Source organism: Diachasma alloeum, unplaced genomic scaffold (assembly GCF_001412515.2).
Source record: "Diachasma alloeum isolate Michigan unplaced genomic scaffold, Dall2.0 Dall_scaffold_00535, whole genome shotgun sequence".
In the NCBI taxonomy this organism is placed as follows: Eukaryota; Metazoa; Arthropoda; class Insecta; order Hymenoptera; family Braconidae; genus Diachasma; species Diachasma alloeum.
Genome location: NW_021680667.1, coordinates 144,525 through 172,131, shown reverse-complemented (window position 1 = coordinate 172,131; position 27,607 = coordinate 144,525). Strand labels below are relative to the sequence as shown.

At 41.5% G+C, this 27,607-nt stretch overlaps 1 protein-coding gene across 4 annotated transcripts in view; it reads right to left on the bottom strand.

Annotated features, from left to right (window-relative positions):
• Positions 1-27,607, bottom strand: part of LOC107042904 (serine/threonine-protein phosphatase 6 regulatory subunit 3) — a gene marked incomplete at its 5' end in the record, with an annotated part of 232,464 nt that overhangs the window by 91,567 nt on the left and 113,290 nt on the right. For all 4 annotated transcript variants that reach the window (XM_015264154.1, XM_015264155.1, XM_015264158.1 and 1 more), the window contains 1 exon segment: positions 7,360-7,549. In XM_015264154.1, the coding sequence (XP_015119640.1) occupies positions 7,360-7,549 (190 nt within the window).

The window sequence follows — 27,607 nt, the reverse complement described above, 5'->3', positions numbered from 1 at the left end:
TGAGCCATCCTAATGTCCAGATACTCCAGAATATAATGGAGTTGCTGAGCGATTCAATCAAACCATCCAAAGTAAGGTGTGTGCATATATGTTTGATGCGAAATTACCAGAAAGCGTGTGGGAATTGGCCTTGTTAGCCGCAGTCTACACTTATAATCGAACCTCACAGAAATCTCATGACATGAAGACTCCATTAGAAGAGTTTGCTCCCAATCACAACTTTGATATAAATCAATTTTGAAAAATTCGGAAGTCTAGCATATACGACGGTATAGAGAAAGACGGGCCCAAAGTTCAGGGTAGTAGGTGTGAGAGTAATCTTAGTTGGATACATCCTGACAGGGTATATTCTGCTAAGACCAGAGGATGGAAAATACTTTGAAAGTCGATATGATAGATTCAATGAGAAAAAGGTCTATGGAGATAGATATGAGAAAAGTGACGTTAAAGATTTCCCCAAAACTCAAGAAGAGATAAATAAAGAAAAATGGTTTGTTGAGTTAGCCAAAGATGAAGATCTGTCAAAAGAACCATTAAAACCGGAAGGAGAATCCAAAAGAACAAGAGACAGACCAAGAAAAAAAAATTCAAAATTCAAGATGTGTGAATCTAACAAACCTGAAGGAAAGAAATGTCGAAATCCAATTCCTGTCAATGCAACAGTTGTGTTTCTATGCTACGAGCATAAAGTCAGTTTTTTTAAACTGCAACAATATTTTTCACCCGCACAAAAGTTGTTCATCTAGCCGAGAAAAGTTCAACCATTACATATTTTTCAATGACGTCATCGTTTTCATGTGAATAATCGTAAGAAAATCAAATTAACGGAAAATATCTTCATTAAGACTATCTTACAAGTTATATTCCACATACGGTACATGTGTCTTTGTGTAGGTATCGCGAACAGTAATTACAGAAGATGTTCGACGTTACCGCCATTAACAGCAAGACACGACTCCAGCCGGCGTCGGAAACTTCGAACAGAACGGAGGACTTCAGACGGAATGTTCGCGATTGCTTGTCTGATCCGTCTCTGAAAATCCGCCACAGTTATCGGTCGATTGGTGTGCATAACATCTTTTACGTAACCCCACTGTTAGAATGAATTTAAAATATCGCGGTCAATTTGTACCGACTCACTTCATGAGCGGTTGGCACCTCTATTGTTCTCATATTGGCAACGCACCTGTCGACATTATTCGCAGATAGATTCAAGATACATTTTTTTTTTTTGATACGATTGATAAAAATCGATACAGTGAATTGGAGCACGTGCAATTGTAATCCAAATTATTAAAGGTTTCACAATGTATAATCAGAGTTATTGTGATAATTAAATTGACAATTAATTCAAATTATGTGACGTGGCAAATTATTTCAAGGTTCCAATCATAATTTGAACAGGTTATGGGCCCAGCCCACGTGTCGACGATAGTTTTGAGGTTAAACCCGTGTTCTTCGTAGAGATTGCCGGAGTGGTGAATTTGCTCGGACATTGAACTACATAAGTGGTTAGCAAATTAAAAATAAAATGTCAGGGGCTGTAATAAATTCGACTCGGATCGAGGCATTGACGAAGCAAAACTACGACACATGGCGGATGCAGATCGAGGCCTTGATGATCAAAAATGATTTATGGGATTATGTGACGGGCGAAAGTGCTGCTCCAGTATTGGAGGCTGGTGCTGAACCGGTAGCTCAGACCGCGCACCAAACGAGACTCCAAAGGTGGAAGAAAAATGATATGAAGGCTCGTTCAGATTTAATCCTGTCGATTCATCCGTCAGAACTGCCGCAGGTGAGGAACCTTAACACATCACGTGAGATTTGGTTGAAGTTAGAGTCGATTTTCGCATCAAAAGGGCCGGCAAGAAAGGCGACGTACTTTAAGCAATTATTTTTGACTCGAATGCCTGAAGGAGGCGACGTACGTGATCACATGAGAAAATTCTTCGATGCTGTTGACAAACTTGCAGCAATGGAGGAAAATGTGAGCCCTGATTTGTTGTCGATAATGTTACTGTACAGTTTACCACCGTCATACGGAGATTTTCAAGTGGCTATCGAAGCAAGGGATCGAATACCCGATGCGAAGTCCCTGAAGGTCAAGATACTCGAGGAGTATGACGTACGAGAACAAAACAACGTTGATGAAGTCATCGGAGCATTGGCGACTCGAGCAAAGTTAAATTCGAGGAAGAACGGTAATCAAGGTGAACGTTCTGGTAAAGATGACAAGAAGAAGAAAGGTCCAGTATGTTATCATTGTAAAAAGCCCGGACACATTCGACCAAAATGTCCTGAGCGGAATGCAGGTGGCTCGCTAGCAGAGGACAAGACAAGACGGTCGCATGGTAAATCAGAAAAGGGGCAGAATGATAAGAATGACACTTACATGGCCTGTCATGGTATCTGGAGGGAGGTTTCCCTGGGACAGTCACGCCAGGTGGTTGGAGGTGATGTCGACGAGGACCAGGTATTGGCCAAAGTTGTCGAGATGCTGAATCGAGAAGAGGACCTAGCTGGAGCAGACAATGCCAATGATGTGGCATTCCATTCGATCTTCGAGGAAGTTCATCAGGCGACAGAGCATGTGACACATACAGACAAGTGGATCTTGGACAGCGGCTGCACTGCCCACGTTTGCGGTGCCCAGAAGTATTTTGACTGGATTGACAACTCAATTGGAGGACGTCTGAATCTCGCTAGTCAGGAGTCCAGCCAAGTCGAGGGCAGAGGCAACGTGAGACTTCCAGTTGTCAGCGATCAAGGTCGTAAGACGATTGAATTTCGAAATGCCTTGTTTGTACCAGATTTACGTGCAAATTTAATTTCAGTTGCTAGAATCACCGACTCTGGACGTACAGTTGTCTTCACCAGTAAAAGTGCCATGGTCATGGAACCTGATGGGCAAGTCAAGCTGAGAGCAGGGAGACAAGGTGATCTGTACTATCTACCAGTCCAGGAGGATGAGAAACCTGAAGACTCTCACCTCGCACAGTCGACAGTGAACTTGAGACTCTGGCACGAGAGAATGGGGCACCTCAACATGAAGGATTTGTCGAAACTCCTTCAGAAGATGACTGGTACAGTCGTCAAACTTGATGACGACGTGGCCTGTGAGGTGTGCATCAAGGGCAAGATGGCAGCTACACCATTTTCGACAGGGAGTGGACCCTGTTCAGAGTTGCTTCACATCGTCCACTCAGATGTAGCAGGACCCTTCCGGGTGAGAGCGTTAAATGGGGCAAGGTATTATGTCTCTTTCATCGACGATTGCTCTCGAATGTGCCAGGTTTATTTCTTGAAGGAGAAGAGTGGTGTTCTAGAGGCCTTCAAGATGTTTCACAAGAACGTTGAGAATCAGACGGGGCACAAAATTAAAATACTTCAGACTGATGGCGGAAAGGAGTATTGTAACCGAGCCATGGACGAGTATCTGAAGTCTTTTGGGATTGAGCGTCGAGTAACTGTACCCAGGACACCTGAGCAAAATGGGGTTGCAGAGCGGATGAACCGCACGCTCATGAATTCAGCAAGATGCTTATTGATTCAGTCAGGGATGAGTGCACATTTTTGGGCTGATGCAGTGGCCACAGCCAGTTACCTGCGAAATCGATCACCGTCGAGCAGCATTAAGGGGGCTGTACCCCTGGAAATCTGGACTGGAAAGTTTCCTGATTTGAGCATCATCAGAACCTTTGGATCTGAGGTCTATATTCTCGACAAGGATCCAAGCAAGGACAAGTTGGCATCTCGTTCCAAGAAGGGGATTTTCATTGGGTACCCACGAGAAACGAAGGGATATCGTGTGTGGCTACCAGACGAACGAAAGTCCGTAGTGTCGAGAGATGTCAAGTTCCTGAAGTCTACTAGCAAGGATGGCAGAGCTGACGACGATGAGGATCCATTCGAGTCAGGATCAGAGGACTTGGGAGTTCCTCAGGATGATCCTGCCTTTGGGCGACTGAGCAGTCGACAGACCTCGTCAAGGGGATCGAGCACATCCAGCTCATCCCAGAGTTCAAGGGAGCCAGAAATCGAAAGACCAAATATTCGAGGACAAGTTAGACGAGGAAGAGGCAGACCTAGTCTCTTACGCACCGGATCCAGGGGACGTCCAGCTAAAGTATATTCTCAAGGAAGGAGCTCGACTCTGATTGAAGAGTCAGAAGAGGCAGGGATCCCGACAATAGTCCTTGAGGACGCCGACGATGATGTCTTTGAGGATGCTAACGCTGGGTTAAGTGTCGATGATCCCGCATGGATTCAGGAAGATGCCTTTGCTAGCCTGTACCTTTTCTCAGGGATAGCAGAAATCTCCGTTGATGAGGCTCTGACTGGTTGTGACAGAGCAGAATGGAGAGACGCTATTATGGAAGAGATGAGGAGCCACATCCGAAATGACACATGGAGAGTAGTGAAACGACCAGAGCACGCAAGGGTCGTAGGTTGTCGATTGGTTCTAACAAACAAATACCATGAGGATGGGACAATCAGCAGAAGAAAGGCTAGATTGGTGGCAAAAGGCTACAGTCAACGTCCTGGAATCGACTATCACGAGACATACGCGCCAGTAGCTCGCTTGGAGACGTTGAGGCTCATGTTGGCAATCTCAGTCGAATTGAATCTTCGAATATGGCAATATGACGTCGTGACCGCCTACCTGAATGGGCACATTGACGAGGAGATTCACATGGAGATGCCAGAAATGTTTGAGGATTCTCTGAAGTTGCTAATCGAGAGTGAGGATCCAGGGAGCCAAGTTGTCGACAAGATTAAGAGCATGCTGACGAGTCTGAAGCAAGGAGGAGATTGTTGTCTACTCCAGAAGGCGCTGTATGGACTGAAACAGGCAGGGAGACAGTGGAACAAGAGGATCAGTGGAAAGTTGCTGTCTATGGGTATTCAGCAGACTAAGGGTGACCCGTGCTTATTCCACAGCGAGAAAAATGGTCACAGACTCCTCATCCTGATATATGTCGACGACATATTGATTGCCTGTGATGACGAGACCTGGAAAGTAGAAATTCAGGTGGAATTGTCCAAGGAATTTCAAATAAAGGACTTAGGATTGGCGAAATATTGTCTGGGGTTGGAGATCAGACAGGATGTGGAAAGGATCACACTCTCTCAGCAGAACCACATCAAGAATTTGCTGGTCCATTTTGGGATGGACAATTGTAAGTCGGTGAGTACTCCTGCAGTACTTGGTAATAAATTTTCAGAATCGAAGGAAGATGAGTCGAGAGGTTGGCCCTATCGAGAGGCTATTGGATCCCTGACATATCTAGTGATGGCTAGCCGACCTGATCTCGCCAACACTGTGTCGAAATTGGCACAATTCACGAACAATCCAAATAAGGAGCATTGGGCATCGGTGAAGAGAGTCTTCCGATACCTGGCAGGTACTATGGACCTGGGGATTGTCTATTACAAGTCTGATAAATCCATAGAGGGATTTACAGATGCTGACTGGGCGAATTGCCTTGTGGACCGAAAGTCGTACACTGGATACTGTTATATCCTGGCTGGGGGAGCGATTTCATGGAAATCCCAGAAGCAGAGGATTGTCGCTCTCTCGTCCACTGAAGCTGAGTACATCAGCCTAGCTGAAGCCCTGAAGGAAGGTCTGCACCAGAGAAGTCTACTTCATGAGTTGAAGTTGCACGAGTTCAGTGCAACTGTTGTATTTGTCGATAACAGAGGAGCAATATGCATATCTCAGGGTCAAGTACATCACCCTCGTACTAAGCATATCGACATACGACATCATTTCGTCAGGGATATCATCAACAAGGGGTACGTTGAAGTCAAGTATGTCCCCACTGAGCAGAACGTAGCTGACGTTTTGACGAAGCCGTTATCCAAGGAATTGCACTGGAAGTGCATTGAGTCGATGGGTCTTCGCAGGATCAACGCTAGTGTCACAAAGTGATTGACTTTTGTTGATTTTTTTTTGTTGTGTCGATCCAAATTGAGGGGACGTGTTAGAATGAATTTAAAATATCGCGGTCAATTTGTACCGACTCACTTCATGAGCGGTTGGCACCTCTATTGTTCTCATATTGGCAACGCACCTGTCGACATTATTCGCAGATAGATTCAAGATGCATTTTTTTTTTGATACGATTGATAAAAATCGATACAGTGAATTGGAGCACGTGCAATTGTAATCCAAATTATTAAAGGTTTCACAATGTATAATCAGAGTTATTGTGATAATTAAATCGACAATTAATTCAAATTATGTGACGTGGCAAATTATTTCAAGGTTCCAATCATAATTTGAACACCCACAAATAAAAATCGAGTAGGGTAAGGTCAGGAGATCGAGGTGGTCACTGGGCAAAACCACCTCGACCGATCCAACGATTGGAGAAAACAATGTTTAGATGATCTCTCACAGATCGAGTGAAGTGCGGTGGTGCACCGTCTAGCTGGAACCATGCCCGCTGTCAGCAACGCTGCGTGGATCGTCAACATAGAAAAGTTGCTGGCGTTGCCGTTGCCCAATTCTTCCCTGCCGACAATTTCGTTCGATTTGGCGAATGACTGCAGCAGAAGGATTTCGTCCTCGATTTGGAAAGCACTGTGCATACAGTGCACAGTCGTATAGCCCTTTGATACACTTGTCGACACTCACCGAATATGAGTAAAATATCCACACATTCACTAGCAGAATAAGCCATTTTGAACGATACTGTATGAACTAAATGATGGATATTTTGTCACTGACGGAAAATGAAGAATAACACTTAGCTCTTACAACGTCCCTTACCTACCTCAGTCATCTTTTGTTTACATGGTACATTAACGAGATAGTAAATGAATATTATTCCAGCGTTTCAGTGCGGTAAGGTAGTCTGAATAAAGATATTTCCCTTTCGTTTGATTTTCGTACGATTATTCATATGAAAACGATGACGTCATTAAAAAATATGTAATGCTTGAACTTTTCTCGGCGAGACGAACAACTTTTTTAGAGGTGAAAAATATTATTGCCATTAAAAAAAAGTGACTTTATGCTCGTAGCATAGAAACATAAGCAATGAGGGCCTGGATTCCATCAGCACTAAGTTTCCTCCTCCGAACCCTACAACTTGTATTTGAACAATTTTGCTGTCCCCTTTCTACGAGAGATATTAAGCCGTACTGTTTCAAATGGGACACCCGGTATACGTGTGTATAGCTTTAACAGTGTTCATCACAAAACTTGTCCATTTGGAAGCCGTTACTACTTTTATCAGAGAAAAATATTCGGAGCTTAACCAAACGATTAGCAACTTGTTTCCTTTGTTCCGAACCCAAAGTCATCTTTTAAATTTATTTTCCATGTAATTAAAAATGAATACTCACGATCCGAAGAATCGACTTCCATATGTAAGTCTCTTGTTTCTTCGTCTTCATCAGATGATGTAGAATCATGCTGTTGCTGTTTGAAAGGCCAATCTCGTTTATCAATGACTGTCTGGAAAGTCATGTCTCCCTCGTCTCCCCACTCAATTCCGCCCTCGTCTATTCCTGATTTCTGCTTTTGCTGACATATCTGCAATTGAATTTAATGACATCCAATGCGACCACAGCATATACTATTCAGAAGAATGACAAAAATATTAGATGATTCATCAGTATTAAAATTCATTTTCAAAAAACAATGAAATAAAAACGATCAGTCTGGGACAGATGCAGACTCAGAAGATATCTATGTATAAAATCGAATCGTGATATACCGAAAACAAAGCCAAAAAATCACAATTTACGAAAATGAATATGATTGAAGTGTTATTTTTCACAACGCGAAATTTCTAGATTTGGATAATTCTATGAAATTATATCAACTAAAATATTTCTTTACTCTACTTACTAGTATATCACCTGATTAAATTTCAGATACTATTTTCAGCCGATGTTTTTTTGCAGAATTCGCTTTTAGTCTACACAGAGGAAATTGTTTGCTATTATTGAATTTCAACAGGGTGTCCACCTGGAAGTTTCAATAAAATTCCTTTTTCCCGGTAAAATTCATGAAATTCCTTGACCATAGAAAACGTTTTTTTTTAATGAAAGAATGTTAAATTTGAAAACCGGAATTCCGTTTTGAAGGCGGAAAAGTGGAGATATTGAAATTTACCTTAGAGGATTAAAACGGTTGATAAACGAGGATCACCTAATGTTCATAATCAACGAGCAATAGATGTGCACCCATGCACATTAACTCCTGTACCGAACGAAATTGAAAGGCAGATGGCGCTAAAATAAAATTATCGTCGATTGGCAAAAAAACCCACCAAGTCAATTTTCGTCATTTCCCCTTTTCACTTTTGAAAGTTTCTTTAGATCATAATTTCCATCCAATTCAGATTTTTTTTTTCAATGTTCGTTAGAATTCAAAGAATAAAATTGAGTATTCGTTTTCCATTGCATAGAATGGATTGAGAAAAAATGAATCTTTTAGATTTAGTCTATCAGCTCCACTCGATTTGTTAGACATTATGCAAGAACATACAAAAAAGAGTGCATTGAAAGAAAATTTTTTTCATGGGCTATTATCCATAATTTATGATGTAAAATGGGTACTTAATTTCATTTTCTAGAGTCTAACGAAAATTGCGATGTACAAAAATCTACATCAGATGGAAATTGCGCAATAAAGGAATTGGCAAAGGGAATTTTCAAAGACTTTTCAATTTTAGCGAGGTCTTCCCTTAAGAGGTGATTACTCTGTCAACTTTTCAACAAAAATACGTACAGCAAAAAATTTGTCGAGAAGTGGTTTTACAGTTTGTATATTACTGGAAATGATTATTTTTCAAAGATTTCCACCATCTTGATATGCGAGAATGCCTTTGAAAAGTAGAATGCTGAATTTAGAATTTTCCATAGAAAAACCGCAAAAACAGTGGGTTCAGTCTTATCAAACGCGAATATATTAACATCTCACTGTTCTGAGTAGGTTTGAGATCAAATTCCAGGATAAAATTTTTAGTTAGCAGAAGAATCTGCAACAACGTAGGTACTTGGAGAAAACAAGCTTCAAATTTTCAAAATCCAGAAAGGTTGCGTAATTCCCTGACCTTTTAACTGTTATTTCCAGATCAATCAAATTCCCTGACAATTCTCGATTTTCCAGATTTCCCTGACGGCTGGACACCTTGTTCAACAACTAGTTGTTGAAATTCACCAAATAGTTTTCTCTGTGTAAACAGCATCATCTCAATTCAAGTACGTTCCGATCAGTATATTTGCCCGAAATCATATTGCTAGATCGATTAATTAGTTACACTGAAAGATTATAAGACAAAGTGAAAATTCTGTCCAATAATTTAACAAACTTCCACAACTGCAGAAATCTCATATTCCCAAAAGATGAACTGTTGGAAATATGTTTCGCCAGTTAACAAAAAACCCACAAATTGAATTGATTTATCCACTGCCGTATCATATATATGTATGAAAACATTCTAATATCTGACAAAGAGAAGCTCAGGTGCGTGGTCACTAATTTTGACGAGTCTTTCTTCAGTTGTAGACAACCACTTGAGGGTTGCACTGCAATAGCCCTAGGGTGCAACACTCAAGAATAAGGAAGAAATTCGCCCTCAAACTTTGAAATACAAAATATATACGAGTTCCGAAATCAGGGTTACCGTAAAGCCGCCATGGCGCAGTGGTAAGCGTCCAACCTATAGACTCGATGGTCTTGAGTTCAAGTCTCCAACTGCCCTTTTTTTTTCTTGTTAATTGTAGTAATTAAAGGTGCGACTACATTGCTGTACTTTTTAATTTGTGATGGGCATGTGTTACATTTTTATGGTACCATGTTCGATAAGGCATTAGCAAGGGACAGATAGTTTATGATACTAATCCGGGCCTGACGCCATTCGAGGTGACGTCTAGACGTGGCTTACGTGAGTCTAGACGTCACCTCGTCCACCAAAATGCTGGAAATGAATGGGAGGTGAGAGGGGGGCAATATAAAGGAATAGAAAAAAGGCACGGTCAATAGTATTCAAGCACTTTGAATCTGAAGTACAGGGTTTATAAGCACGCCCGTTGGAACGTATGGCAAGTTGCGATTCAATTTCCAAACGTTTAGGGCGACTATCTTGTTTGTGTCTTGTGGAAATTTTTGAGTGAGCAAGGAGAAAATGGAGCAAAAAGCTGCATTAACCTCTAGTGGACCACACGACGATGATAGAAGTGTCCCCCCCCCCTCCAAATGAATAATAATAAAGAATTATATTTTTCCTATTACTAGTTTCTCATTTACATTGTCTTTCCTTCTTCTATTTCAAAAAATAATTGACGATTATACGATGAATGTTGATAATTATACGATGAAAACAAATGTTACAAATTATATTATGATTATACGATACTGAATACGTACTTAATATATACGGTACTCACTCGTACACTGGTGGAACAACACCATCCCGGTTTCGCGGAAGGAATGCAACGCGAGATCGTCCGAACGTGGTTGAAACAAGCCACATTTCGAGGAGCTGGAGATGAGATGTAAGAAAGCACGCCGAAACCTTTACAAAGCCATAAAAGGCAGCAAGAAGTAAGCATGGAATGAAATCCTTGAAGCAGTGGAAGGTGACCCATAGGGCCGGCTGTGATGACGCGATTTAAAATTTAGCCGATACAATCGCTGAGATGTCCGGAACTCATGAAGAAAATAGTCAGGGTGCTGCTTGCGAAGCAATCACAGTTGCACCGTATTGTTGAACGAAGAGAAGAAGTAGCGGCTTCCGTCAATAACTGAGGCAGAACTGATTGAGATGTGCACCAGAGTAACACCAAAGCTCCTGGGCTGGATGGAGTTACCAATGTTGCGCTGCAATCAGCTGTTCATGCGAAGCCGAGACTGTTTTTCGATGCATACAGCAAGTGTCTTAGGGAGGGCTCCGCTTCGGCCAATGGAAGCAGCAGAGGCTTGTTTTATTCACGAAAGGGAAATAGCCATCGGACTAACCGTCATCATATCGTCCCTTCTGTATGTTCAACATCGCTGAGAAGATTCTCGACTACATCGTCCATGAAAGAATAAAAGCAAACCTTGACATCGATATCGCCAGGGGAGCGAATTCAGGGACAAGATGGCTCAACACCACAAAGAAGTACTGCCTAGTAGTGACATTGGACACCAAGAAGGCCTTCAACTTAGCTCGGTGAGACTGTATTGTGAAGGCTTTGGCAGATGTCAATGTATCTAGATGCTCACGAAAGATGGTAGCTAATTATTTCACTGTAAGGGTGGTCAACTACGACACGGAAGGTGGCCCCGAAGAGTACAGACTCACTGGAGGGGTGCCGTAGGGCTTAGTACTAGGTCTTTTGCGGAACAGTATGTACGATGAGGTTCTGAAACTCACGCTACCACGTGATGTGAATCTCGTGGCGTTAGCAGATGACATGGCTGTAGTCATTGCGAGGAAACATCTAGAGGAGATCAAACTTGTTTTCAACATGACTTTCAAAGTAATGTGTCGCTGGATGGACAGCGTAGGTCTGCAACCGGCGGATTACAAAATAGAAACCGTGTTGATCACAAGTAAGAAGCAAATCGGAATTATGAGGGTGCAAGTCAGGGACTACGAACTCTCTTCCCAGCCATTCATTCGGTATCTGGGGGTAATGATTATATGTCAGTCTCGTTCTCAGGATTACAATCCTGATATTTACTGGTAGTACCGCTGTTTATGTAGGTTGAGTCACAAGTTTAAAGAGCAATTCGAAAAAATGCGCCATGAGGGTCTGGTGGCGCCCCCACAGATCTGTCGTTTTCATAACGTTTTTTGTGCTCGAAAGGGACACACCATACAGAGTTATTTTATTCACTCAAAATTGATTTATCATCAACTTTTTTGGTCATACAATGTGAGTAAATATTAAAACAACAAAAGGAGATTTCCCAGAAGGAGAAATCCTATATGAAATAATGAAGCTGGAGGAATTTTTGCACTACGAGTGCGATGTAACCTCAAAAGGTAAATTAATTCTTCGAGTTGAAAAATTACATGAAACTACTTGCAATTTTTCTTGTTTACGGCTGCGTGTACTCGAGATGAAAGAGTCACGTTTGCGCGTCTTGGCTGGTGACTATTGCACGAAGGAGACAATGACAACCAGTGCGTTGATGAATAGATGGCTAAACCAATGGCAATGTTGCTAACGCCAAAGGTTGACGCCTGTTGAAATCAGCAATATCATTCAAAAAATGAAACAAGCAAGAATGTTTGTAATACCATTATGTTTACTCAATGATAATGATCTTATTCAATTAGTTTATGTGCATAAACTGCATAATAATAATTTGTTGACTGGTGACGATTGCACGAAGGCGGCAATGACAACCAGTGCATTGGAAAGTCGTTGATTCCGTTTCAGAGAAGAGATATTGGTCTCGCCCACACATTTATCAGATTTTTTCTGATTTCTCAGATGAGAATAACCATGAAATGTCGTGAAAAATTTTCAAAACCTTATCAAAGTGATGGGATATTTTGAAACTTGGGAAGTTCCCAATCTGTGGGAATCAAACCCTGACACGGGGATCTGCAATCAGAGATTTTTCAATGGGTGAGACGATAATTCCAATTAAATCAAGTTAACCTTCATCCTGACCTATCATCCAGATGGTATAATAGGTAAATGGAATACAACCAACTTTTATTTACATTTAACGTAAATAATCGCATACAGTGTTGCCGGGTTACTATTAAAAATGTGCTTCCAACACCCATACAAATTTATTTGTATGTGTAAATCATAAAGATTCATTTATTTGGATACGTAAATAATGTTTCATTAAAAAAAAAAAATGAAAATGACGAATTGACAATTAATATCTCATGAGATAAAATCAGATTCAGTGAATCATTATTGAAAAAAATTAATAAATAAATGAATAAATACATAAATTGAAAAAAAATCTACTATTGTCAATTAAGTTCAGGAAAAATGATATCATTCATAAACGAACTGATTATCGTGGTTTGTTACTTGTCAATTTTGAGACAACTCCTCACGATGGTTGTGGAGGAGGATGTCAAGTCACTGAAAAGGTTTTCAATACCAATCTCTTAATAGGCACTTGGATGCTTCTAACGCAAATTCATTGCGAATTTCTCCATTCTTTCAGTCAGAAAGATGCTTATAGCGTTTCATAACTGAATAATCAGTGAATTAAACAAAAATTGGAATGATAATTCCACTTCATCTTGTGGTTTACCGTCTTATACGTAACAATGAATGTATTGTTACTCACAAAGCCAATGTGCAGTTTTTTCATCTGAATGAGCATATCACAAGTATCTCTTCAACTGCCAAACGGTAAAGGTCAGACAGCTCCTCTTTAAATTTGAATAACTTTTCAGAAAATTACTAGACTTATGATTATGTCAAAAGTTGCAATTTTCTCTTTTTGCATAAATCAATTATCAATTGAATCTTCATAATTTATTATTTTTATTTATATAAAAAAAAATATATATATACGTATATATATATATATATATATATATTTTGTATGAACGAAATCAGAAATTGGCAATATTGTGGAGCTATCCGACTAAATCATTCTTTGTCAAATTGAATTTTGTTTGCTCTCATCACCAACGATTCAGAAAAAACTGAATTTAAATTGAACATTTGTTTTGATACATCCAATACATCCAATTTCTTTGTTGAATCTGAGATGTCCACAGAGTTGCACGATTGTTTTTCACACAACATTCTCAGGTGAATCTTAGTTTAGGATTCACATGTTTTATTCTCAAGATAAATGAATAAATGAAATGAATACAAAATAAAACTTAATTTTACCATGCATTTTTCATTTTCAGGATAGACTTTCATGGTTATAAGTTATGAAAACTTTATTTTCCGTCTAAAACTTATAAAATCGGTTATTATATTTGGATCTTGTTCAGATAAAAATAAGAATGATAATCATTATAGACATAATGTATAATCAAATGAATGAATAAATAAAAAAGCATGACTGAACATTTTCAACTATAACGCAGAGTTATAGAAATGACCATTCATTCCGATAAATATATTTTTGAGCTACCTCAAATTACAAATACGTAATCAATTTAAACATTCTTTATGTTTTCTAATTGAATCCTTGAACAGCTGAGAAGTTACAAGTCTAGTCCTGCACTTTATTCTAATACATGGTACACCAAAGTTGAAAAACTTTCCTTCAATTTTGCTCCTGAAGACGTACGATTTTAACATAAAATTACTTTCTCCAACAGTACACATATAGCTTCGAATTGATAAAAAGAATGTTTTCCTTCTATTCATTAAAAATGGAAAGGTCAGAATAATAAAAATATTCTTAGATGCTCCCCTTTCGATGTTATACATGAATATAACTGTTTATATTTATCCTTAAAATTGCTTTTTTGGCTCAAAGTTATCAAAACTACTAAAAAAAAATTGAATTCAAATTGCGAATATCACAGCTTAACATAAATCTAACGTGGGATCATTGTTTCAGTCTCAGAGTTAAACCGTTATACCAGATTATTGGACGATGGCATCAAAAAAGCATTTGGTTAGATGTAGATTCCATCTTATCTGGTTAAATTTTTGATTCAGAAAAGAGACTACGGACAACTCATATTAATCCAAAAATGGAGCTGTCAGACTTTTCTGTTACAATTTTGCTAAACTTTGGGGTATTCCGAAGGTTGGTTCCCGATGCCTTATAAATTAGTGCTAAATTTGAAGAACTTCGCCTCTAGAGAAGTGATCTCAGATACTTCACAAGTAGATTGGTTTTTACTGCCAATTGGAAATCCTCCATAATTCACTAAACATTGAGAATCATAACGATGATAATATTGATAATCCCAAAAATGGTGAATGCTATCGAGACTCATAGTCGTATCCCATTGGCCATCTTTGGCAGGATACTCAATGTTTTCATGTTGGCTGGGTTTCTATGCAATTATCCTATATTTTCATCAATGATTGTACCCCTGTGGATCCATAAGATATTTAGTAGTACTTTCCACTCTTGCCTGATAAGTAGCTAGTATCAATGCCTTGATTCCTTGACTTATTATATGCCCAACAATTTCTAAAATACGTTATTCATTGAAAAACTAAAAATGACGGATTTTTCTTCTGTTTCAAGTGCCAAATATAATTCATTTGGTTTTTTCCAGGTGTTTGATGCCGGATCTGATTTTCGCGGAATTTGCGAGCGATGGATGAGATTCGAATGGATTTTAACGGGAGCGGGAGAAGGTTCACAAATCAATACACGTGCGCGTTGGTCAAAAAAAGTCAGTTTAATTATAATAAAGTCAATATTTACACTACGATTAATTAACGGAGACGATCAAAAGATTAGCGCGGATCACAATAAATGATAACACAGTTCAAAGAACTAAATGACGCAGAGCAACTAATTCGCGGAACAATAGAATAATTCGCAGAACGAGATGTACACAGTACGATAGCCGAAATGCAAATGAGGCCGATTAAAGGACCGCAAGGTGCCAGGTGTCGATCATCGAGGGTCCAAACGTGCCCCAATTTAAATGGGGGATTCACTGGACACCTGTCCATCAAGTGGCGCCTCAGGTGTCAGAGGTGAGAGGCCACTGGTCATTTAAGTCAGTTGCGCAGGTCAGTCGTGGGAAGCCATGCAAGCATGCGAGAGGAGCGAGTGTGCGTGAGTGTTGCGTGTGTAAGGAAAAACAATTCGGTGGAAAACCGAACATTCTCCCCCGCCGTCAGCAGGCGCTGACACCTCTTTGCGCAGGTCTGTAACAAGAAAAGAGATTAATCGTGCGCAGGACAATAATTTCTCCAAGAGCGACTTCACCACTGGAGTTCATCAGCGAAGGTCAAGGTGCGAGTACACCCAAGATCGTTGGAGGCGTAAATTCCGCAGACCTCGGCAGACCCGCTTCCACTCAGAGGCCAGGTTCGAAGACGAAGGTCGTAAATCTTCGCCTAGGTCTGGTCGAGNGAAAAGAGATTAATCGTGCGCAGGACAATAATTTCTCCAAGAGCGACTTCACCACTGGAGTTCATCAGCGAAGGTCAAGGTGCGAGTACACCCAAGATCGTTGGAGGCGTAAATTCCGCAGACCTCGGCAGACCCGCTTCCACTCAGAGGCCAGGTTCGAAGACGAAGGTCGTAAATCTTCGCCTAGGTCTGGTCGAGAATGAAGTTGAAGACGACTCCAGTTGTTGAGATGAGCGAACGTAGGACGAGAAGGTCTTAGACATCATTGGTCGAGATGGGCAGTAGAGCCAGCTTGGAGATGGGCCTCTGAAGCGTAGAGCTGGAAATCTTGATGGTGACCACCCCGGTGAGTCCATCTCTACCAGGGTGGAGAGCGATGACTCAAGCGACAGGCCACTTCGTTGGTGGGAACCTCTCGTCGGTGAGAAGGACTATGGAACCAATTCTGATGTCGTGAGATGGGTGGTGCCACTTCAAGATGGAGTGTAGATGCTGAAGGTAGCTAGTGGACCACCGCTTCCAGAAGTACTGAACCTTCTGCTGGATAAGCTGCCAACGAGATAGGCGAGCGACATTCAAATGCTCCAGCGAAGGTTCAGGAACCGAGGTCAAGGCCTGGCCAATCAGAAAATGACCTGCTGTGAGCGCGCTGACTTCATCAGGATCTTCTGATAGTGGTTCCAGTGGTCGCGAATTGAGCACAACTTGGATTTGCGCGAGTAAAGTAGTGAGTTCCTCGTAGGTTAAAAGAGTATCGCCGATCGTTCGTTTGACATGGAACTTCACCGACTTTACCGCGGCTTCCCATTTGCCTCCAAAGTGTGGTGCACCTGGAGGGTTAAAAAACCATTTGGTGCCGTCGCTGAGCAAGAGCTGGGCTAGTTTGTCCGATCCCTTAGATGCCATCGAGAAGAGCTTCAACTCCTTGTCGGCTGCCAAGAAGTTCGTTCCGCAATCTGAGAACAAGTTCTTGCAGAGTCCACGCCGGGCAACAAAGCGACGATATGCAGCGATGAATCCATCGGCTGCTTAATCTGAGACGACCTCAATATGGACTGCGGACGTGGTCATGCAGACGAATATCGCAAGCCATCCCTTGTACGACTTGTGACCACGCCCTTTCCATGAGCGGAGCGACACTGGTCCGGCGTACTCAACTCCAGTGTTGAGGAACGCTCGGCCAGGGGTGAGACGGGCAACTGGGAGCTGGCCCATGTGCTGTTGAGCTCTGATCCCTCGCTGTCTGGCACATGGAATGCACTTCAGGATGAATGATCTTACCGAGGCTCTTCCACCGAGGATCCAGTAAGACCTTCTGAGTCGACCGACAGTGAGCTGCGTTCCTCCATGCAGAGTCCTGAGATGGGCATCTCGAATGATGAGCTGAGCGAACTGAGAATCCCGAGGTACGATGATCTGATGCTTATTTTCGCAGTCGAGCTGAGCAAATTTCAGGCGTCCTCCAACGCGTAGAACTCCCCGGTGATCCAGAAACGCTGTCAGTCGAGTGAGTGGGTGAGATGAGCTAAGATGTTGCCCTCTGGACAAGGTCGTAAGCTCAGCTGAGAAGTGCGCAGACTGAGTGAGCTTGACCCAGAGCAGTCGGGCTTGCTCGATGTCACCATGGTTCAGAGCTATTGCTAACGATGATCCGGGAATTCTTCTGAAACGAGCAATGACGCGTTGACAAATGGCCGTAATTCGAAGTAGCTTGCTGAGCGAAGAATAGCGGTGAACTAAATCCCAGATCTCTGGGCGCTGGACCTTCACGTTGAGAATGACACCAGGTTTCTCTTCAAGATTCGCTGATGCCACTGAAGCGAGCTCTAGAGGTGGCCAAGACGATGAGCTTTTCATGAGCCATGGTGGTCCGTGCCACCAGAGTTTATGTCAAGAGAGTTGAGCTGTGGTTAGCCCACGAGATGCGCAATCAGCTGGGTTTCCCTTGCCAGCAACGAGTCTCCATTGAGCTTGCGAGATCTCTTGTATGAGCTGGACACGATTTCTTACGAATTTCTTCCATCTGGACGGGTGTGAGTTGATCCACGTAAGCTTAACTGATGAGTCGGTCCACAAGAACGTCGGAGCGTTTGAGAGATTGAGCTCTTCGTTGACGTACTTTACGAGTTTGGCAAGCGTAACTGCAGCTGTGAGCTCTAGCCTTGGGATTGTCAGCCGTTTGAGAGGAGCTACTTTCGTTTTCGCGCAGACCAAAGAAATCCGAGGCTCTTCATCTCCATTAAAGACTTTGAGACAGACTACGGCTGACATTGCGAGAGTAGAAGCATCGGAAAATCCGTGAATTTCAATCGACGAATTCTGGAGCAGGCCCAACCATCTTGAAACAGATAACTTCGAGAGCAGAGTGAGATCATTCCGAAACCTTTTCCAACGCTGAGCCACTTGATCTGGAACTTCATCATCCGACCCGAGCTTACCAATCCAAGTCTCCTGCATGAGCAGTTTCCCTCTGATAACGACAGGAGATAGAAATCCGAGCGGGTTATACATCTGAGCGATTTCTGAGAGGATGTTCCTCTTAGAGACTTTCGATTCATCGCTGGTCCGACTTGAGAAGACAAAGTTATCCGAGATGGGCTGCCACGATAAACCAAGAATCCGGGTCTCCGAATCCTTATAAACTCGCTGGTCATTGGTGGCACTATCAGGAGCGAGCCACTGGAGTAGCACTTGACTATTACTATGCCATTTTGCCAGAGGCATTCCTCCAGCGGCACAGAGATCACGAACTTCTTGAGCGGTCCTAATGAGTTGGTCATGCGTGTCTGCACCTCCACAGATGTCGTCGACGTATCTTCCTTTCACGATGGGCGAGACGGCCAAAGGGAACCGATGTCCTTCATCCTCAGTCAGTTGAAGAAGAACATAATTTGCGAGAAACGGAGCTGATCTTGTGCCGTATGTGACTGTTGTCAGTTGATACGTGACTATTTCTCCACTTGAGTTGGTCCATAAAATCTGCTGCAGGGGCCAGTCATCCTTGTTAACTCTGATCTGGCGGAACATCTTGGTGATATCCGTCATAAAGATGACCTTGTGCTGCCTTGACCAGAGCAGCACGTCCGAAATACCTCTCTGCAACTGGGCTCCTGTATGGAGAATGTCGTTGAGTGAGTTCCCTGAGCTGGTCTTCGCTGATCCGTTGAACACTATTCTCAGTTTCGTCGTTTCACTGCTCTCTCTGACTACACCATGATGAGGTAAATAGTAACTCCTGTGAGCGTCAGATGGCCCTACCTGAAGCCCTTCAGAGACCCTCAACCCTCCTGAAGCTTGCGCTTCATGTGCTAAGGTCATCTCGTCAGAACGACAAGCGGTTTCCACCTGAACCAAAGACGAAGAGCGATGAGTTAAGCGAGTTACTAATCTCATATGGTCAAGGTCTTCATATTCCTTGAGAAAGTCAGAGTAGAGCTGGAGAAAACGCGGATCTTTTGAGATTCTACCGAGCATCCGATGGAGACAAGCTAGCGCTGGACGATAGGAATTCCCTAATGACGAAACTGGAGCTGAGAAGGGCAAACGAACGACATGTCGACCTGAGCTATCCCTTGAGTGAGTCTGACGGAAGTGCTGTTAACACCCCAATTCTTCCTTTGTGAGATTCGCGTCAATCTGAGAAGGACGATAGCGTTGAGGTGAGACGATCAAGAGAGTGAGCTGTAACTTCAATGCGTTCTTCTGAGTGGATCGATTGTAGCGTGAGATGGACTTCGCCGGACGTTGTCCCAAACGATGATCCTCCCACTCCTATAATGTGGATAGAGCTACGAGTTTTCTTTAAATTTAACTTCCGAACTAGCTTATCTGAGATGAGCGAGAGTTCGGAGCCTGAATCCAACAAGAGTCGAACTTGATACGGGCGGCAAAAATCGCTAACGAGAAGAGCTAAATATGTTGCGAGAAGGACTCCAGGCCGAGAGGTTTGCGCAGAATAACTGTGAGCCGAACAAGAAGTCGACACTTGGGACGGTCCGCTTCAGGTCTGAGGATGAGCTGAAGACGTAGCCTGAGTAGAGTCACCGGTGTGAGTGTAAGTCACGACAGGTACGCTGGTCAATGGAGCGGAAGTACTCGGGCGCCGCGCTCCTGACTCGTTGAGAGGAACTTGAGATGCTGGACCACGTTGAGCTGGACGACGGGAGCGATCCAAATGTAGCAGGGTATGGTGCCTTTCCTGGCATTGGAAGCACTTACGAGTGGTCTCACATACCCTGATGCTGTGAAAGATTCTTGAATTGACTGCAAGAGGCGATGTAGTGCTCCCCCTTGCAGTATGAATAGGGATACCTGCCCGCATCAGCCCATGATTGAGTTGGAGCGGACTGTAGTTTGCGCGCTAGACCTTGGGGCTGGTGAGACGGCTGTTAAGCTGGCCGATTGGAAGTCACTGCGTTGACCTTGCCGCTGGCCTTCGACATAGGACGAGATTGTACGCTGGGCTGCGAAGATTTCGTCGAGTTTGAGTTGAGAGAACTAGACCCGACTTTCAAAATTTCCATCCCCCTGGAGCGACCTTGTAGAAACTCGGCGAGCTGTTCCAGAGAAGGATACTCAGATGAGGCCCCGATTTTGTTTTCCCACGTCTCACGAAGCTTGTTGGATAGTCGATGGATAATGACAAGGACAACCATTGGACCCCACTGATCAGTAGGTTGTCCCAGAGCTTTGAGTGCTCTAAGTGCTTTCGAGACTGAGCTGGTCAACAAATTGAACTCCGTGGCGCTGTGAGACGACATCGAAGGCGGATGCAGAAGCTGGTCTAAATGAGCTGAAACTAGCAAACGTTGGTTCTCGTAGCGGTTCGTAAGGATTCCCCAAGCTATCGAGAAGAATTCCTCCGAGACGGGCAAATTCGAAATCAGCTTAAGTGGTTCACCAGAAAGAGAGAGACGAACGTAGTGTATGCGCTGAACTCCCGGAATGTTAGGGTTATTCCCGACCAGAGAGTGGAATAAGTCACGCCATGGCCTCTACTCTCTATAAACTCTAGAGAACTTAGGGAGTTCGATCTCTGGAAGCGCCTTACGTGTCGAGCTGGACAAATGACCTTCAGTCTGACCTCCCCCCATAGTCTGATTGAGGTGTGGAGCCCCCTTATTCTCCATCAGTTGCGTGATCGCGGTCTTAGCTGTCGCGTATCTAATCAGCGTTTGGCCAAAAACCTGATTTTTGAAATAAGAGAACTGCAATAAACCCTCCATCTTCGAACCACTAGCTTCGAACCACGAGCTTCTCATGAGTGAACTCAAACTTATCCCAATATTTCTCAAGCAGCACCAACTTGGACTCCAGCACAGCAAGTCCAAGCTGCTTCGCGCTATCCCCCCTTTTGCTTCGTTGCAAGTTTCCTCGATAAATGCTGCTCGAGTCATTTGAAGCGTGATAGTTACTTCAAGAGCCGACATATTGAAGGTGACAATATGCATTAAACAAAGAGAAGAGAAAAAAAAACCCGATAACGCAGGTCGCAATCTGGAATTCAACTCGGCTTTGTTTCTTTAGAAAGAGCAGTCCAAAAAATACGGAGACCGTAGGCGCAGGTCCGATGATCCCAAAATAAACGAAGTGTTCAGAAATGATAAAATTTTGAAAATAATTCCGAAGAATTCCGAATATCCAAAAAAATGAATTAAATCGCCAACGCAGGTCCAAAAGGTTCCAGGCACGAGAAATTCAAAAGAATCAATAAAGGAGAAATAACAATGCAAACTTCCTTTTAGACAGCGCTGGTCAGTTTGAATTTCCCGCCTGACCGGTATTGCAAATCTCTGAAGCGGTGTGGAGAGAACTGGATGAGCATCCTTGAGCCGGACGAATTCAAATTCCACTGGAGCCGAGCGATGAGCACCACTGGTCGGGAATACTCTGTCCCCTTAACTCCCGAAAAACCCGCGAAAAACTCGAAAAACCAAAAAAATATTCCGCAAATCCGGTTCGATGGACCAAAATATTCGATGCCGGATCTGATTTTCGCGGAATTTGCGAGCGATGTGCGAGATTCGAATGGATTTTAACGGGAGCGGGAGAAGGTCCACAAATCACCACACGTGCACGTTGGTCAACAAAAGTCAATTTAATTATAATAAAGTCAATATTTAAACTGCGGTTAACTAACCGAGACGATCAAAAGATTAGCGCGGATCACAATAAATGATAACACAGTTCAAAGAACTAAATGACGCAGAGCAACTGATTCGTGGAACAATAGAATAATTCGCAGACCGAGATGTACAAAGTACGATGGCCGAAATGCAAATGAAGCCGATTAAAGGAGCGCAAGGTGGCAGGTGTCGATCATCGAGGGTCCAAACGTGCCCCAATTTAAATGGGGGCGTTCACTGGACACCTGTCCATCAAGTGGCGCCTCAGGTGTCAAAGATGAGAGGCCACTGGTCATTTAAGTCGGTTGCGCAGGTCAGTCGTGGGAAGCCATGCAAGCATGCGAGAGGAGCGAGTGTGCGTGTGTGTGAGGAAAAACAATTCGGTGGAAAACCGAACACCAGGAAATTAAAAAAAAATGCACTATTAATTTTATATATATACATACTATGACAATTATAAGACGAAGACTAATTATAAGACAAAACTATGGAGACTATATATTCAGATCCACTTCATTGATAATCAACTGTGTGAAATTGTGATGATAAATTGTGCAATTGCATCTGAGAACTATATAAAATATTATGTTCATATTAATTTAATGATTAATTTCTTCAACAATGAGATTGAAGACACAAAATGCTAAGCGCGCGAAGCGCGCTTTATAATGCTATCAATATTACTAAAAGAGAAAACCAAATCTCGAAATTGCGAGGTATCGATTTTTTTTTAATCTAAAATGAAAATATCGATGATCAATGCAAACAACTGTCGAGTATCGAGATTAGAAAAAAAAATGACAGTTTGTGTTGATGAAAAGATTGAGCCATTGATGAGGTTAAAAACTTTTGCCGGGCACGCGAAACGCGCCTTATAATACTAGTGCTAGTAGTATCCTACAATAAAAAGGAGAGAGTAATCGAATTGCGAAGTTATCGTTTATATCGAAATATCTCGAAATAATCGAAATACGTAAGACTGAATCCGACGCGCCACCAGCCGACGTGGCCATGGCTGCAATTATATTCAGTCTGGCGCTTGAATAAAACGTGATGACGCTATCCCATTTTCCAAATATCAAAAATTGTCGTGAAGTGCATCCGACGAAAATTATGGCATCTTCCAAAATTAAGTACACCACGAGTAAAGCCATTGATCACTTCAATAGAGGAGCAACCCTCATGTAAGTATTTTTCAACAATATTTCCTCTAAATGTGTATTTGAGGCATTCTAACCTCTTATCATTGGGACGTGTTATTCACTGTTAGAAAAAAAATTAAATTTCATGGACATTTGACTGTTAATTTTCAAGGCAGTGGCACTGAATTTCATTTAAGGGGGAAAAAATCCTGAAATTTCAGATTTTACTGAAAATTCAGTAAAATACCTGAATTTTCGGCAGCACGAGGATTCCTCAATTCAGTTAAATTTCCAATAACACCAGAAAATTCAGTGCCAAATTACACTGAATTTTTAGTGAAGCCTGAAATTTCATGGTTTTTTTATTGATTTTTCCACAGAGTTCTGAATTTTCAACAACAAAATTCCATGAAATTTCAGTGAAATTTAAATACGATAGAATTTTCAGGGAAGTGCACTGCAAATTTCAGATAAAAATTTTTAACAGTGTTCGAGGAATACTATCATCTCATTTTGTTCTAATTTTTTTTTCAGGAAGATTACAGGCTATGTCGACTGTATCGACGGATTGAAAGAGTTGACTAAGTCAGCTTTTAAATGGATCTATAAGTGTATCCTGAATAATAACGACAACAAACGGATTCGAATAATTTTCTGGGGGGATGATGCTTTAAAGTATAATGGAGAAATCGTCATGTATCAGGTAAAAAAATATTCGTGACAATTGAAAAATTATATATGAATTAATCCATTATATATAAAATTTGAATGGAAAATCTATTGAAAGATTATATGTAAAATGTAAATTAAAAATCTATTTATATAAAATTTCTTTTAAAAAACTATTATATATAAAATTTGAATTTAAAAAACGTTGATCACTTTTGGTCTTTAGCTTATTTAATTCGATTTACCTCAAATTGATATTTTCTGTGGGAAGATATTTTTCGGAATGATTTTTGGAAAAAATGACTTTTTCTTTCACAGATTTTGAAAGTTACTAGTGGCACGATTAAAGTGGCTAATCCAGCGTATCGTAGATCAGGAGACACTGTCAGCGATAAGGAGTTCCAATTTGGACGTGCAAGTACTCTGGAAGTCTTGGGAATCTTCGATATTGCCAATGGGGCTAAAGAGGCTGAAAAGAAGATGGTAAACTATCAACCCATTGAGATGGAAAACGTGAGTGCGGCTCGCGGACCAGTTATGATCACAGCATGGCTCAAAGAGCACTTCCGAAGTATCTCAACGTCCAACGGTGCCAGTTATGGCTGCGGCATGATTTGTAGAGCTGTCCACCAAATGACTGTTCATGTGACAACGTTTGTTCCCAATGAGGAATTATCTGACAGGATGCAAATCACCATCAAGGGGACAATTGAACGTCGATCGGACGCATTCACCCTTATCGTGAGCAACATGGTTCATGTTAGAATTGTTCCTGAGGCTCCCCAGATGAGCGAGGACATGGACGATGCAGTGGAGTCACCTCCCCTGATTCTCAAAAGAGAAGCAGATGATTCTCCACAAACAATCAATGGAAAGGTATCCAAATTTGTCAATTATTATAAAAATATTCTATAGCCTTTTACTTTTATTTTTTACTTTTATAAAAAAAATCTGCTATATTTCTATATAATTTAATAAGCGATAGAGAATTGACATGGAATTTCTCAAGACATTTCAATGGAAAAATTATTTTTTTTTAACCCAAAATTATTGTTTTCTTTTCTTTTCAGAAACAAAAAATGGATTAGCGATACTTGCCTCCTTTTCACCTTTATATTTTGAGTATTATATTGGTTTTAAGTGCAGTAAAAAAAGTATCGTGTAAAAAATTGGATTGATTAAGAATTGGTTCATGTTAAATGCGAAATTCGGTTCATATCGAAGTCTCATGTTTTATGAGGACTGTAAGCTTTCTAACAGTAGACGCTCTTCGTATTCTACATAATTTATGAAACCAACTGCTTGAAATTCTGTTGAAAACGATTTATGGTCAAATTTATTTCTTTTATGTATGGCGCTAATTTAAAAATACATATAATAACAAGAACCATTGAAAGTGAGGCATGTGATTGAAAGAAAAATATTCAGGTGTAAAACGCCAAGGAAATTTGTGGTTTTTACTTCATTTTTTTTTTTTATAATTTCTCAAAATTGGGAAAAATTAATACAATTTCTTTTTCATTTTTTTTCTACGACACCAATATAAGAACCGCAAATTTTCGTCGCAAACAAAAACACTAATATATTGCTTAAGTCTTGGCGAATATGTAGGACCTTGAATTGAAGCACAACAATTCTAATTCTTGGAACTTTGTTTCGTTTTATCCTTATATTTTCGTCATAAAAAAAATCACTAAAAGTGTAGCATGTAAAATGAAAAAGAAAAGTTTAACTGTAAAATGTCACGATAATTTGCGGAGTTTTCATTTTTTCTTTCTTTTTTTATGTTTAAATTTCTCATGACTGAGAAAAATGAGTGGAATTTTTTCTTATCTTTTTTTTTCATTAATAATAAAACCGCAAATTTTCGTCACAAAAAAATCCTATGAGTATATTATTTAAGACTTTGAAAAAAATTTGCAGTGCAGAATTTATGGAGTTCAATTTCGTTTTGTTCGCAATGTTTTTATTATAAGTTCATTCATTAACGTTAGTTTTTAGTGCTAATGCCGTTATCTCATTTCTATTAGTAAATGTTGATAAGATAAATATACTAGAGTGATATGACAAATGACTAATTCATGCGATTCCAGTACATAATTTTAATTAATAAGTGACTGAACATTATTAATAAATAACTGAATATGATAAGAAATGTTTAATGAAAATATTATAAGGACTCAATGATGTAAAGATGATGTGACAATGTAAATTGTAGCTCTCAGGAACGAAAATTGTGTTTTTCAATAAATATTATAATTGACAATGGATCGAATTTTTCAATGGGCTATTTATCACCTCTTATTTCGTCATTTTTTGTACCTTCCGGATTTTGTTTTTTATTTCTTTTATTCATTGATGTTTCTATCCATAATTGTTTTCAGTTATTAATCATAAAAATCCTAAATCGAAAAAATCCTCCTTCTCTTCAATAATTATGTAACGTCCCTATAGAGAGGGCCAGCAGTAGCAAAACGCAAAGTCGGTGCCAAGAAAAAAACAACAGTTTATGTAAATCAAACACGGATACTGACGGCGGTCTTCGACCAACATAATTTTTCAATCAAAAGTTTTACAATCATCCTTATACACTTATGATAATTATTATTGTTGAAAATTTTCAATTGATAAACTGGTCAATTAAAAAAATTTTTAATTGACCAGCTGATCAATTAAAAACATATGATTAGCTGACCACCCCCCCTTCCCCTTCCTCCACCACCACAAGGGAAGGCATATAAGGACTACCCCTAGAAATCGGAGCTCAGAATCGGAGCTCATAGCCCTGAAGATGCAGACTGCAATGTTTGCGAAACGTCGGCGCAACGCTGAATCCAAACGCGGCATCCATCCGGAAGCCAAAGATTTCATTAATCATGGCTGCGAAAGCCTCAAAACTAAGATGAGGAGGACTTGTTTATTCAGTGTGTGATGGTGGTATCGCAAATTCGCAGATATTCTGCGAATGCGGGCCGTGAAAGCCCTACCACTGTTGACAAAGTCCACCACATACTGAATCTGCGACGCTTGCTTACTTGCCTCTTTGATCTTACCCTGTATCTGTGCGATGCGTCTCCTCATTTTCCCCTCAAATGACCCCACTCGTGGGGTTCGAGGCTTCAGACGGAGAGCCGCATCATACACAACCCAGTTCAGGTCGAGCAAATTGATGTCCGGTGAGAGCCCCGCTGTCAGAGCCTCATTCTCCACAGCCAGCTGTTGTGGCTGGAGACGAAACTTCCCCGTGACTCTTTCCCGCCTTGTTCCTATCCCTCTCGGAGCTCTCTCAGGCTCCTCATCTCTCTGTTGGGTCGGCTGCTCCGGCTGTGTACCATTCTCTTCCTGAAGAGGAGGAAGGTCCATCAACCCCCGCGGAACGAGCAGTAACTCATATCCTTGCTGACGCAAGCGGCTGACTTGATCTCTCAGATGTTGACTTGAGAAATGCGAGAACTCAGGGTGCATACGGCACNGCTTCAGACGGAGAGCCGCATCATACACAACCCAGTTCAGGTCGAGCAAATTGATGTCCGGTGAGAGCCCCGCTGTCAGAGCCTCATTCTCCACAGCCAGCTGTTGTGGCTGGAGACGAAACTTCCCCGTGACTCTTTCCCGCCTTGTTCCTATCCCTCTCGGAGCTCTCTCAGGCTCCTCATCTCTCTGTT